This window comes from Musca autumnalis, unplaced genomic scaffold, assembly GCF_047663935.1.
Source record: "Musca autumnalis isolate F117 unplaced genomic scaffold, ASM4766393v1 scaffold_3, whole genome shotgun sequence".
In the NCBI taxonomy this organism is placed as follows: Eukaryota; Metazoa; Arthropoda; class Insecta; order Diptera; family Muscidae; genus Musca; species Musca autumnalis.
In genome coordinates, this window is record NW_027411866.1 from 116,090,877 (window position 1) to 116,104,557 (window position 13,681).

The 13,681-nt window shown below is 35.8% G+C and overlaps 1 protein-coding gene across 1 annotated transcript in view; it reads left to right on the plus strand.

Moving 5' to 3' along the window:
- LOC141397573 (uncharacterized) overlaps positions 1–13,681 on the plus strand; it is a 173,480-nt gene that overhangs the window by 142,505 nt on the left and 17,294 nt on the right. Inside the window, exon 3 of the mRNA XM_073974010.1 lies at positions 1,950–2,183. Within this exon, the coding sequence (XP_073830111.1) occupies positions 1,950–2,183 (234 nt within the window). The remainder of the gene's footprint in view (positions 1–1,949; positions 2,184–13,681) is intronic.

Genomic DNA, 13,681 nt, shown 5'->3' on the forward strand with positions numbered 1-13,681 from the left:
AGGTTTTTCACATTGTTTTACCAAAAGTGCTGAAATTTGGTATTTGGTCTTCTTGAAACTACAATGTTCATAGACGAGAAAGAAAAAACAAAAACTCGTCGGAACGTTATTTAAATAAATCGCGGTCAAAGTTCACATTTTAAGTTGTTTTTTAGGTTTTCACGATTTTGCTTAGAAGCCGCAAGTCCTGTCGAAATGAGATTAAAGAAAATGTTGTACCAGAGAAAAATCTCTACGAGATATAAAATATAAAAGTTCGCCGGCGATTTTTTTTCGTTTTTCGATTTTTCTTATCTATGAACATTATAGTTTCAGAATCCGCAAAAACTTCCCAGGTGCAAGCTTCTTTTATTTAAAGTTGGTTCAAGAGCACCGTGAGAAAGGAAACTAATTGTTCCATTTTACCTCAATATAATTCGTAATGGAGGGTATAACAAGATCGCCCCGTTCGAACCTAACGCCGTTCTTACTTGTTTTTATTTTCAAATCGTTTATGGATGACATCCAATGCTTCTGACAAATATTTTTGGTCCTGTATGATATTTTAATGAGTTTCACCTAAGATTACATAAAATTTTAATTATAGAGATATTCGATAAAAAATGCTTCCGCACAAAAAAGCTTTTAAAGGTTTTTATTTTTCAGAACCTTTGGCAAAACAAGGTATAGGGCAACAGGACATAACCAAAATGAAATTTTAACATTGTATTAATACATATATATGTATATCATTTTATATTATATATAACAAACAATGCCAAACTATTTCCACTAATAAATTTGTTGTTTTAAAATAATAAAACAACAACAATGGGATTAAGCCAGACTATTTTGAAAAAAAAAAACAAATATTATATATAACTTTATTCCATATATAATCAAAATTAAAAGTTGTTTTTCAATATTTAAATGGAATATAAGTTATTTTAGTCAATTACACTGTGACACAAAATGGAACTCTAAGTCTGGGGGGTGGAAAATTTCTCTTGGAGATGAAAGCCCTTGATGAATATACTAAGAACCCAAAAGGAAATTTTCGCAATAGGTCAAGTTTCTGAGATATCGCGCGATGAAGTTTTTGATTTTTTCCCTATAATACTTGGGAAAATAGATCTATATCTCTGTTTGGCGTTATTGTAGCTGTCAAATCGATTGGCGAATCTTTTTGTAGAACATTTCATTCTTCTAACTCAATGGCTTTCATGTCCTTTTCGTCCTTTATTTCTTGAACCCTAGGGAAAGTACCACAAGATGAGATTTATCAGCATCCAAATATTCTACAAAAATTTTGCTCAGAAGATTTGACCTACGGCAGAACTGTCCTTCCGGGTTCATCACATTATCTTCATCGATAATGAAATGTTCTACAAAAAGATTCGCCAATCGATTTGACTGAAGAAATGTCACCTCAAAACGAAGCTACAATAACGCCAAACAGAGATATGGAGCTATTTTCCCAAGTATTATAGGGAAAAAATCAAAAACTTCATCGCGCGATATCTCAGAAACTTGACCTATGGCGAAAATTTCCTTTTGGGTTCTTAGTATATTCATCAAGGGCTTTCATCTCCAAGAGAAATTTTCCACCCCCCAAAAATGCTGCTGCACAGTGTTATAGGCAAAAGGCCATTCTGGCAACAGGAAATCATTTTTTTAATTTTTTTTCTTTTCATAGAATTTTTTCAAAAAAAATTTGTCAAAGTGTTTTGTGCGGAACCTTTTTATAATAAAATGGAATAAATGTTACTTTAGACATTAATAGGCGAAAGTTCATTCATTCTCACTACAGGAAATCATTTTGAGAAAAAATGTCAAAAAGTCATAGCCCTAATTCGTACAGATACAGGCATATTTGAGTGCTGTATAGAGAGTATATGTACTTGTTTTATATTTTAATTCGCCATCAGACACCATTTAATTAATATTTTTTTCTCATTGTTTCTTTTCAGAATTTCAAAGAAAAAGACTCAGGCAAAGTTGTACTGTACACAACGAGTATGGGCATTATACGCGACACCTATGCAAAATGTTCAAATGTTAAGAAAATCCTCAGAACGTTACTGATAAAATTCGAAGAACGTGATGTCTTTATGAGTGTGGAATATCAGCAGGAAATCAAAGAAAGAATGCATTCGGAAATTATAAAAGTACCTCAACTATTTGTAGAAGGCCAACATATTGGTGTAAGTATAAACCAAATATTTTGTGTTTGTTGTTATTTTTATTGCAATTTAATTAAATATTTTTCCCATTGAATCTGTGAGACAAATATGACATTTTGGGGAGACTGTTTTTTATTGGTTGGTTGATAGTTGGCGTTTTTAATCCCTCAACGAAACAACCCAAAAATAAGAAAAAACTAAGCGACTATAATGTGCGATGTAATGATGGAAAATTGATATGTTGCCAGAAGCTTGTTGATAGTTCGTTGTAACTATTCTCAGAGTTATGTGTTACGGTAAAGACCTGGATTTTTTGCTGATGTTCTTGTTGTTGCTGGTTTTGGTGGAAGAGATGATTGTATGACTACTAGAATAATTTTTAGGTTATCTGTGAACATGAAAAGGTCTCAAATCAGATGACTTTATTTAAAGTAAAAAGAGCGGATTTTAGTTTTTTGTTCTTAAAATTTGAACTGCTGGCTGCTGGAATTATAATTCCTTAAATATGTTTCTTGTCTTTAACTTAACTAACTTTTTATGGATATGTCCTAAATTTTAAATAAATTATGTCATGCTCGTTAATCACTTTATATAAAAATTGAAAAAAATCAGTTTGTGTAAACATTGCATAGTAAAATCTTAGACTTTGTGTACATTAGCATTCCACATTATGACAGTGGTTCTATCTGGATTTATTTGACAACTTTAGATCTTTTCGAAATGTGAAACGACATCATACTCTTTACCAATTATCCTCAATTTCTTCTTCAAATTCCCCCATATACTCATCCCCAGCATACAAGTTTCTTAACTGACTCTTAAACTTGGTTTCTAGTTGCCTGTTTTTCTGTTTTTTTATCCCCTTCACCATAGCATGGAGGGTATATTAAGTTTATTTTTCTGTTTGTAACACATCGACCATATACAGTAGATTTAGCCATATCCGTCTGTTGTAATCACCATAGCGTCCGCAATAATTGAGAAAGCAAGCTAAAATTTTGCAGCCGACTCTATTTTTCCATAGGCAGGTCAAGCTCGAATACGGCCTAAAAAGGTCCACGTTTCGGTATAGCCCCCAATAACGGTACCTACCGATTTAAAGTATTTTGAGGATTTTAGCAACATTTGGCTCCTATTTTGCACTTAGAGTTTCAAGAGTTCAAAATACTTCAGCGCAAAACATGGTGGAGATAGGCCCATGTTTTGGTACAGACCCCATATAACGGTACCTCCCGTTTTAAAATATTTTGCAGTTTTTAGCTACATTTTCAGACCGAATTAGCTTAAAATTTGACAATTGAGGTTCCCAATGACCAAAAAAACTTCTCCACTAAAAATTTCCAAAATAGGTTCACCTTTGGGTATAGCCCCCATATAACGGTACCTCCCGATTTAAAGTATTTTGAGGTTTTTAGCTACACTATCAGGGGTGCCACCGTGGTGCAATGGTATGCACACCCGCCTTGCACGCTAAAGGTCATGGGTTCGATTCCCAAGCCAAACAACATCAAATATTCAACTGTGGCAAAATACCCCTCAGTGATGTTGGCGACATTTCCTGAGTATTTCAGCCATGTAAAACTTCTCTACAAGTGGTGTCTTAGGACACGCCGTTCGGACTCGGCAATAAACAGTAGGTCCCATATCGTTGAGCTAATATGAATCGGGGTACACTCATTGATATGAGAGAAGTTTCCCTTGTCCCATGTGGGATGTTTGTGAAACAATTATTATAGCTACATTTTCAGACCGAATAAGATGAAATTAGATAATTGAGGTTCTCAATGGCCACAAAACTTTTCCACTAAAAATTACCAATATAGGTCCCCGTTCTGGTATAGCCCCCATATAACGATACCCCCGATATTAGGTATTTTGGGAATTTTAGCTAATTTTTTTCATCGAATGAGTTGTAATTTGACATTTGAGATTCTCAGTGATGCCGAAACTTCTCCACTAAAAGTTGTCAATATAGGTCCATGTTTTGGAATAGACCCTCGTATAACGGTACCCCCCGATTTTCGGTATTTTGAGGATTTTAGCAGCAATTGTTAACCGAACTAGCTTTAATTTGACCGAACTAGCTTTAATTTGACACTTGAGATTTTCATTGGTCATGAAACTTCTCAACCAAAAATCGTCCACATAGATCCATGTTTTGGAATAGCCCCCATGTAACGGTACCCCCGGATTTTCGGTATTTTGAGGATTTTAGTTACAATTTTTAAACGAACTAGCTGTAATTTGCCATTTGAAGTCCTCAGAGGTCCCGAAACTCCTCCACAAAAAATCGTTCACATAGTTCGATGGTTTGGAATAGCGTCGCATATAACGGTACCCCCGATTTTCGGTATTTTGAGGATTTTAGCTAATTTGACACTTGAGGTTTTCATTGGTCACGAAACTTCTACACCAAAAATCGGTAAGATAGATCCATGTTCTGGTATATCCCCCATATAACGGTATCCCCAGATTTTCGGTATTTTGAGGATTTTAGCTACGTTTTTGACCGAACTAGCTGAAATTTGGCATTTGAGGTATTCAGCGGTCACGAAACATCTCCACTAAAAATCACAACATAGGTCCATGTTTTGGAATAGCCCCCTATATAACGTTACCCCCCCCCCCCCTATTTTCGTTATTTTGAGGATTTTGGCATCAATTCTTAACCGAACTAGCTGAAATTTGACATTGAGGATCTCAGCGGGCCCGAACCATCTCCACCAAAAATCTGTAATATAGATCCATATTTTGGTATATCCCCCATATAACGGTATCCCCAGATTTTCGGTATTTTGAGGATTTTAGCTACGTTTTTGACCGAACTAGCTGAAATTTGGCATTTGAGGTATTCAGCGGTCACGAAACATCTCCATCAAAAATCTGTCACATAGGTCCATTTTTGTATAGATCCCATATAACGGTACCCCCGATTTTCGGTATTTTGAGGTTTTTATCAACATTAATTAACCGAACTAGCTGTAATTTGATATTTAAAGTTCTCAGAGGTCCTGAAACTTCTCCACCAAAAATTGTTCACATTGGTCCCCTGTAGAACGATGTCTCGTAATTTTAGGTATTTTGAGGATTTTAGATACAATTTTTAACCGAACTAGCTGAAATTTGACTTTTGAGGTCCTCATTGGTCCCGAAACTTCTCCACCAAAAATCGTCCACATAGGTACATGTTTTGCTATATCCCCCATATAAAGGTACCAACAGATTGAAGTATTTGGTCGAACAATTTTGGTACCTAACAGTAAACTACTTCTTCCATTTTAGTTCAGAATATTTTATGGTGGAGGGTATAAAAAGTTCGGCCCGGTCGAACTAAATGCTGTTTTCTTGCATATGTTATTTTCTTACAACATTGTATGACTTGGGAGGCTGCTGCAATGTGATTTATAGGTTGCAATTGCCGTTCCTCTTTGCTTTTTGTTGTTGTAACTGAAAAAGCGGTTTTTGCGATAAGACACTTTTGTTGTTGGCAATTTAGTAAGCTATAAACAATTTTACCACACATTCGGTTTGCGCGGTTTTTCATCTTCTTTCTCGATTCCCTGGTTTCCCCTCATCTTTGCTGATGTCTGTTTTTATGCATCAGTTTGCAGTTGCAAACTCTCTCACAGTCTCACATACATACTTGTACATACATGTATGTATGACGTGGTGATTGTTGATGCGACCACTAAGGCTGGCAACAATTGTTGCAACTTCATCATAAGGTTGCATTTCAGTTTTTGTTTTTTTCGGAGGATTTACATTTTCAAGTTGCTGATTTTTCTCATCATTATTCCATGGGACATGGAGTAGCGAGAGACAGACGACATACCGACAGGGGCAAAATGTATAATTTTGTCTTTGCCGATTACAATTATTATTATTTAACGGTTAAACAAACGAACGAACAAACAAACTGTCAAACAAAGTAACAAAACAATTGTAAAGTTTAACTAGTGTGTGCGAAAGTTAATGAGAAAAAAAGGGGACAGATTTTTGGGATAATTATGAAAAGCAAAAAAAAAACTAAGGATCCAAGGCACAAAAAATATTTTTGCAGAAAACAGTTCAGTGTGACCGAACTACCGGTAATTTAACATTTGAAGTACCATGCTGTCACAAAGACAAGGACGAACAGACCAAAGATGTATTTTACGAGCGTTTAGAAGAAACGTATATACATATGACCTTCAATTTTGAAGTGTAAAATTTGATAAAGTAATATCGGATTTCTATTGCCAACACTCTGAATCACTAAAAATAAAAAATAAATCAATCTGGTAACATCACATAACGATATCATATCGGTATATATAATGGTGACATATTTTCTTATGCATCATTTTCTGACAGTCATCATAAATAAATATCGAAAGCATTTTAGGTGTCAAACAGAACATTTCAACATTCTTATATTTTTTAAAAATGGAAAACTCTTCTATGGTTATGTAAAATAAGAAATAATAAAAATGTTACGTGTGTTAAATGTATTTTTGAGTTAATATGTGATGTTTTTTTGGAGTATTTTGCTTTGTCGTCCATGTGTTCTTTGGAATATAACTTCTGGTGTCGGGGTGTACCCGTGATATTATATACGAGGGCAGTTCGGAAACTTCTTAGTCTAGCACAAAAAGCGCGGTATAAACAGAAAAGAGTTGAGTGTTTTGGAAACTTCCATCTTTGTTATAAACACATGTTAAATTTTGTTTCGATCTGGCAACTCCTTCATATAGAAACAGGTGTTCAAAAAAGACGCATCCGCAATTTTTTACAATGGAAAAATTTGAAATGCGTGCTGTCATTAAATATTTACATAAAGAAGGTTTATCAGGACAAGAAATTCATAATGATATGGTGAATGTGTTAGGTGAAAGGCTCCTTCATATGCAACAGTAAAAAATTGAGTTGCTGAATTTGAACGTGGTCGTACAAGCATCATAAAATGATAGTACACATGAATACCTTTCACCACATATACATAGGAGGGCGGTTCGGAAACTTCTTAGCCTATCTATGAAAGAGAATAGTTAGTTTTTCAAAAATATTTCTATTTTTCAATATAATCTCCTGAAACTTCAATACACTTAATCCAACGCTTTTCTAGCAATTCTATCCCTTGATTAAAATAGTTTTCCTCAAGGTCTTCAAAATAGTGGTTTACAACTGTAATTGCATCTTCATTTGCGGTAAAACGCTTGCAAGCAAGGAATTTTTTTAGATTTGGGAGCAAGTAAAAGTCACTGGGAGCTAAATCAGGAGAATAAGGTGGGTGGTCAAGCAACTCGTACTTTAATTCGTTGATTTTAGCCATTGTTAAAACACTCTTGTGCGCTGGTGCGTTGTCTTGATGAAAAATTGTTTTTTGTGTTGTAAGCCAGGACGTTTTTCTCGAACTTGTAAATTTCATTGATCCAAAAGGTTGCAATAGTACTCTGAATTTATTGTTTTACCCTTTTGCAGATAGTCAATCAATAAAATACCTCTGAAGTCCCAAAAAACCGTTGCCATAACCTTACCAGCCGATTGAATTGTTTTTGCCTTCTTTGGGGCTCTTCCTCCAGCTTCAGTCCATTGTTTGGATTGTTCTTTTGTCTCTGGAGTATAGTGGTGGATCCATGTCTCATCAACAATTTTGAAATGACGCTTAAAATCAATTTTATTTCGACCACGACCACGTTTAAATTCAGCAACCCAATTTTTTACTGTTGCATATGAAGGAGCACTTTCACCTAACACATTCACCATATGATTATGACTTTCTTGTCCCGATAAACCTTTTTTAAGTAAATATTTAATGACAGCACGCATTTCTAATTTTCCATTGTAAAAAAATTGCGGATGCGTCTTTTTTAACACCTGTTTCTATATGTAGGAGTTGCCAGATCGAAACAAAATTTAACATGTGTTCATAACAGAGGTGGAAGTTTCCAAAACACTTAACTTTTTTCTGTTTATACCGCGCTTTTTGTGCTAGGCTAAGAAGTTTCCGAACTGCCCTCGTACAAAGAAGTAATACACCACACATTGTGTTATGATCTGATGCATATTATGGCTTTAATGAGACAAAAATCTGAAATCTGGAAAATATATATAGAGGAGCTATATCTATATCTGAACCGGCATGGTCCAGTTTTTGCCCATTAGGTTCTAAGCCCATTATAAACATATGTACGAAATTTCGAAGGTCTAGCTTGCCCCTGTGATTTGTTGCCTCACAACCCTGCCATTGGCCCCACAGTGCTTTGTTGCAGGAAATAAAGCACGAACAGACACAACGCGGAAGTTAGACATCGGTAAGCTGCAATCACAACGGATAGCCACAGAATATTCCACTCAACTAGCCCAATTGCTTAATGAAAGCACTCCTCGCCCCGATAACATATCAGCACAATGGCAAAATATTGTCCACTGCTTACAAACAGCTGCAAAATCCATACTTGTATACAAGAGACCTCCACCAAGGAACCCATGGTATGACCAGAAGTGTTGTGCTGCTTTCGAAGAGAAAAAATGGGGCATATATGGTTACTTTACAGTCAGTAGCAACGCGTAGTGTACAAGAGAGGTATCTGGTGGAAAGGAGAGAGGAGAAACGTCTTTTCTGCAGGAAAAAGAGAGAAATGGAAAAACGGGAAAAATCGAAATGTACAGGAGCCAGAATGAAGTCCGAAAATTCTACCAAAAAGTGAAACATCATACTGGTGGCTTTGGTACAGGCACATCCTCCTGCAGAAACCAGCAAGGTAATTTGGTAATTGATACAGATAGTGTGCTCGGGATATGGAAAGAGCATTTTTCCAAACCGTTGGTATCCAATACAAGCGAAGACGATGAAGATACCACAGATCCAATCCCAGAAGGTATTATTGAATGTATACCGCCCGGCCAAGATGAGGTAAAGACAGCAATAAACCGGCTGAAGAATATTAAAGTGGGTCTGGCGGTAAACGGCGACAAGACCAAGTTGATGGTTCCTATAATTTTGAGGTAGTTAAATACTTCGTCTACATCGGCACCGCCACGAACACAACAAACAACGTCAGTGGTGAAATACGAATAAGATTTATATTGGCCAATAGATGCTACTTTGGCTTCAGTAAGCAGTTTAAGAACAAAGCCACATCCGGGCAAACAAAAGTAACACTTTACAAAGCACTGACGCTGTCCGTGCTAATGTATGGTTCCAAAGCATGGGTACTTGCGCAAGCAGATAAGATAGTGCTTAGTGTCTTCGAGAGAAAAAATCTTCGAAAGATATACGGCAGAGTAAGGCAATGGGTCTCCTGTGAGAGTAAATAACCATTCGCACGAAACCTGTGTAGAGTCTAACTTCTGAGTAAATTTACGCTCACGGGAGACCGATTGCCTTACTCTGATCTACGGGCCAATCTGCTTTGTGGCTGAATATCGACGTCGTATGCACAGCGAGCAACGTTTGCGTTGGCTAAGCCATGTCATAAGAATAAGTGACGATTAGACGTAGAAAAAATCTGATTAGACAGAAACTCGTTTTATCACAATATATAAAGCGATTTAGGCCCGGAAAATTTTGCACATTTTGCATATCGTGCCTATTTTGCAATTTGCATAAAATAGCATATGCAAGGATTTGTGGCCTGAATATCTCACCGAAATGACTGAAATTTGGCATTAAGTCTTCGTTGGGGGTATGAACATTTTCACCTAAAATTTGTCGGTATAGGTCAACGTCTTCATATAGTCCCCATAGAACTTTACCTCCCGATTTTCGGCATTTTGAAGGTTGTGGCCTCAATTATACATACAAACACTTTTGTACCTATTATTGAAATATTTGTTGCATAAGAAAATATGTAAAAATGCATAAATTTTGCATATGCACATATTAATTTTTGCATTTTCAAAATAGTCTGGCTTAATCCCATTGCTGTTGTTTTATTGTTTTAAAACAACTAATTTATTAGTGGAAAAAGTTTGCCATTGTTCGCCAAGGGGTAAGGCAGGGAAGACTAGTTTCGATCCACTCCACTGGATCTCATCAGTTCCCTTGTTTCTTGTTTGTGGATATTCTCCACCGAAGTTATTTTTCCAAAACTTCTTCATCAAAAAACTTTTTATACCCAAACATCAATCGTCAGCTCGAAGTATAAATGTGAACAAAGAAAAAACTTCAATGATAAGTTTTTCCTTTTGCACACACAACCCCGACGGAAGTGAAAGGCACGGTTTGTATGCTTGGACGCGACAAGCTACCAACGACATTTTGTTATGTGCATTCGTCGAAATTCAAAGACACATAACAGTGGAAAAGGTTTGGTTTGTTTCGTAAACACTTTCGTCGGGGTTGTGTTGGGTTACCAAAGGAAAAACTTCTAATTGAAGTTTTTTCTTTGTTTACCTTTATACTTCGAGCTGACGATTGATATTTGGGTATATCCCAATAAAAAACGACGCCACCAATGTTCTATTTTTTGCATATGCAAAATTTATGAATTTCGCATGTGTCATATGTTTCGATTGCAATTTAATCAGAAGCCAAAAATATGCCCAGTCCCAAAATTTGACATGAATCGGACCAAAATAGGGGTTGTATAAAATTCTGCTAGTGATGATGAAACCGCTAAAAAAGCGTATTAATACGGGCGGCATTGCGGCCAGAAGGCCAAGGCTCCGGTGGAGCGAACAACTGAAATACAACATCAGAAAACGCCATATCCCAGATTGAGAAAATAAACAACAAATAGATGTTTTCTTAGTTCGGCTTATGGCCAGCTAAGTAAGTAAGCATTTGAATAGGCTTAAAATTGTGTTAACTACCGTACGACGTTTTCATGTACAAGAAATGCTCGACTTGAGTTAATTATAGACCTTTATTCACACTTTGACTATTTTTAATTTTCAATTTATCTCTTCTCTTTTGTGTTAAAAATTTTAACCAAAAAATTATATTAATTATTTAATTACATCCAATTAGTTGATTTTACAACATGGCTTAAAAAGTGAGCATAGTTTTATAAATGTATTTAACAAAGGATTGAATAAGTCTAATGAATTGATAGACAATCAGTCTATCAGCAAGTGATTTTCTTTCCCCCTAATACGAGTATACATATGTTTTTTCCTCTTCGATTATTTATCGCACATGCGAATTTCCAAACCTGCCAACAATGATGGATGAATGAGTGTTCAAATTACGACTTTAGAGATGTAGTGTTGGAATTAATGAATTTGAGGTGAATTGTTGAAGTTCACATCATTAAATTAGTAACACACTTGATGGCTTTATTGTTTGCAAGTCAAACGAAGGAGAAAAAAACACAGCACAACACAATTACAAATTTTAAAATCGCAAAACCACAAAAAACTATGACCTCTCGGCGCTACCATCAACTCTTGGTTGTTTTTTTCGTTTTAACGTTGTAAATTTGTGTGTAGATTTTGCTCACATCTTGTCATTATATTAATTAGTTATGAGCGTTGTAACAACAACCAATGTTTATTCATAATCCTTACGTTGAAAAGGTGATGTGCATTTGCCACAATCAAAAGGGACTTGAACTCGTGGAAAGCTAATTAAATAAATATTGTGTGTTTTTTTGTCTGTTCAACAAATTGTATCAAGATTTCCATAGAGGGATGACAAATAGTTAGAAATTCTTATAGAAGAAACAAGTGAACAAAGGCTATAGTCGGGACAGGGCCGAGCATAACCATTTCACTCGTAAACATTTCATTTAGGGAGATAAAAAAGTTATCACCCACCGACTGGCTTAGGGCTAACTGAACCAAAATTATTAACAATTATTTTTATATTTGACTACTGTCGACATTCTACTTGCACTGATTTAAACCTCTGCTGGTCTTCTTGATTAGCAAGTTGTATGTTTTGAAGACACCAAATAGAAGCAGAGGTATTTCAATTTCTCATTAAAATAAAAACTTCATAGTATTAAAATTGGGAAAGCTTAGCGCCTTTTACAATAAATTTGATATGTTACCATCAATGCCAACACATTTGGTACGATTATTAATTTAAAGCTTAGGCAGTCTACTTTCATTATCAGGCTCCGCCTTTGGGATATGTCCAAAAACAGCAGATATACCCCCCATGTAAATAAAATTTTCTATATCTCTAGTATTTGAGCACTTGTGGTAACGCCATTGGGATTAATTTAAAGATCAGCATGTTTTCATTAACTTAGGTCATTTTCGTTAAAATATTCGTCATTACATTTCAAATTAAAAGATGAAAAATCGTTCCCGTATGGGAACGAATAATGTAAGATCGCCATGTTATATACCGTGCGATTGAGGCATCCTTGAGCACTTTTTCCTCCAACTAGCATTTGATATTGCATGAAAACCTGGTATTTCCTATGTATTTCAGCCATGTAAATCTTCTCTACAAGTGTTGTCTTATGACACGCCGATCGGACTCGGCGATAAACTGTAGGTCCCATATTATTCAGCTAATATGAATCGGGGTGCACTCATTGATATGAGAGAAGTCTCCCTTGTCCTGCCTGGCATGTTTGTGGAACAATTATTATTATTATTTGACCACCTAAGCCAACGTACATTACATCATTCTTTAGGTGATCTTTTCTTCTTCCATTGAAAGGCTCTGCTTTGTAATACCGCTACTTGAAGCGGAGATATTCTCATATATATTTCTCTGCGTAAGTTTTTTGCCTATTTTGACTCCTGAGTATTATCCGACCTTCACCAAAATTAATAGGTTTCTTCCACTCTGATGCGGGTCCATGAACACATAAATTTTCGTGACGATCCGATCAAATTGCGACCTGTAGCGCAATTACACAAAAACTTGAAAACGGGACATATTAACGATTTAAGTCAGAGCTCACCTCTGCAGTCCATGTGGTGAACAAAGTGACCGTAGATTTAGTGACGGAGATATCATCCCACCTTGTGGAACTCTATTTCATTCTACGGGGCTTCGACTTTTTGTACCTGAATTCCACACACAGCTGACGACGGCATTAAGTCTGTCTGGTTACTTTTCCAGCAAGAATTGTCCAGCAGGAACTTTCTCAGAGAGTAAGAAGTTTTTATTCTCTTTTGCTAGAAAATTATAAAAAGTAAACAGACACCTTCCCAGCAAAAACCAGCGAGCAATCAGCTGACTTGCAAAAACAGAACAATTTGTCGGCCATTGAAGGAACCAATGGAAGCAAAAATGTGTATTTTTTTAAAAATAAAAAAAGAAAATGACCCAAAAATTGATTTTTCCACCTCGCAACTTTGTTCTACACAAAAAGAATACAATTGGACTTGCTATTTCCGCAATAAAATTGTTTTTTATTTTCACAAACATAAATCAACGAAAAATTAAAAACAGATGATTGATTGTTTTCAGGAAGAAGAAGAGTTGCAAATGTTTGCTAGAAGAAATTTGTCCAGCAAGAATTTGCAAACTCTCAGTGAAAGAACTGTCAAAATGTCTCTCTCGAATTGCTCTCATTTGCTGGTTTTTTGTGTTAACAGACGACTTCCGGCAACAATTGGTACAAATTGTT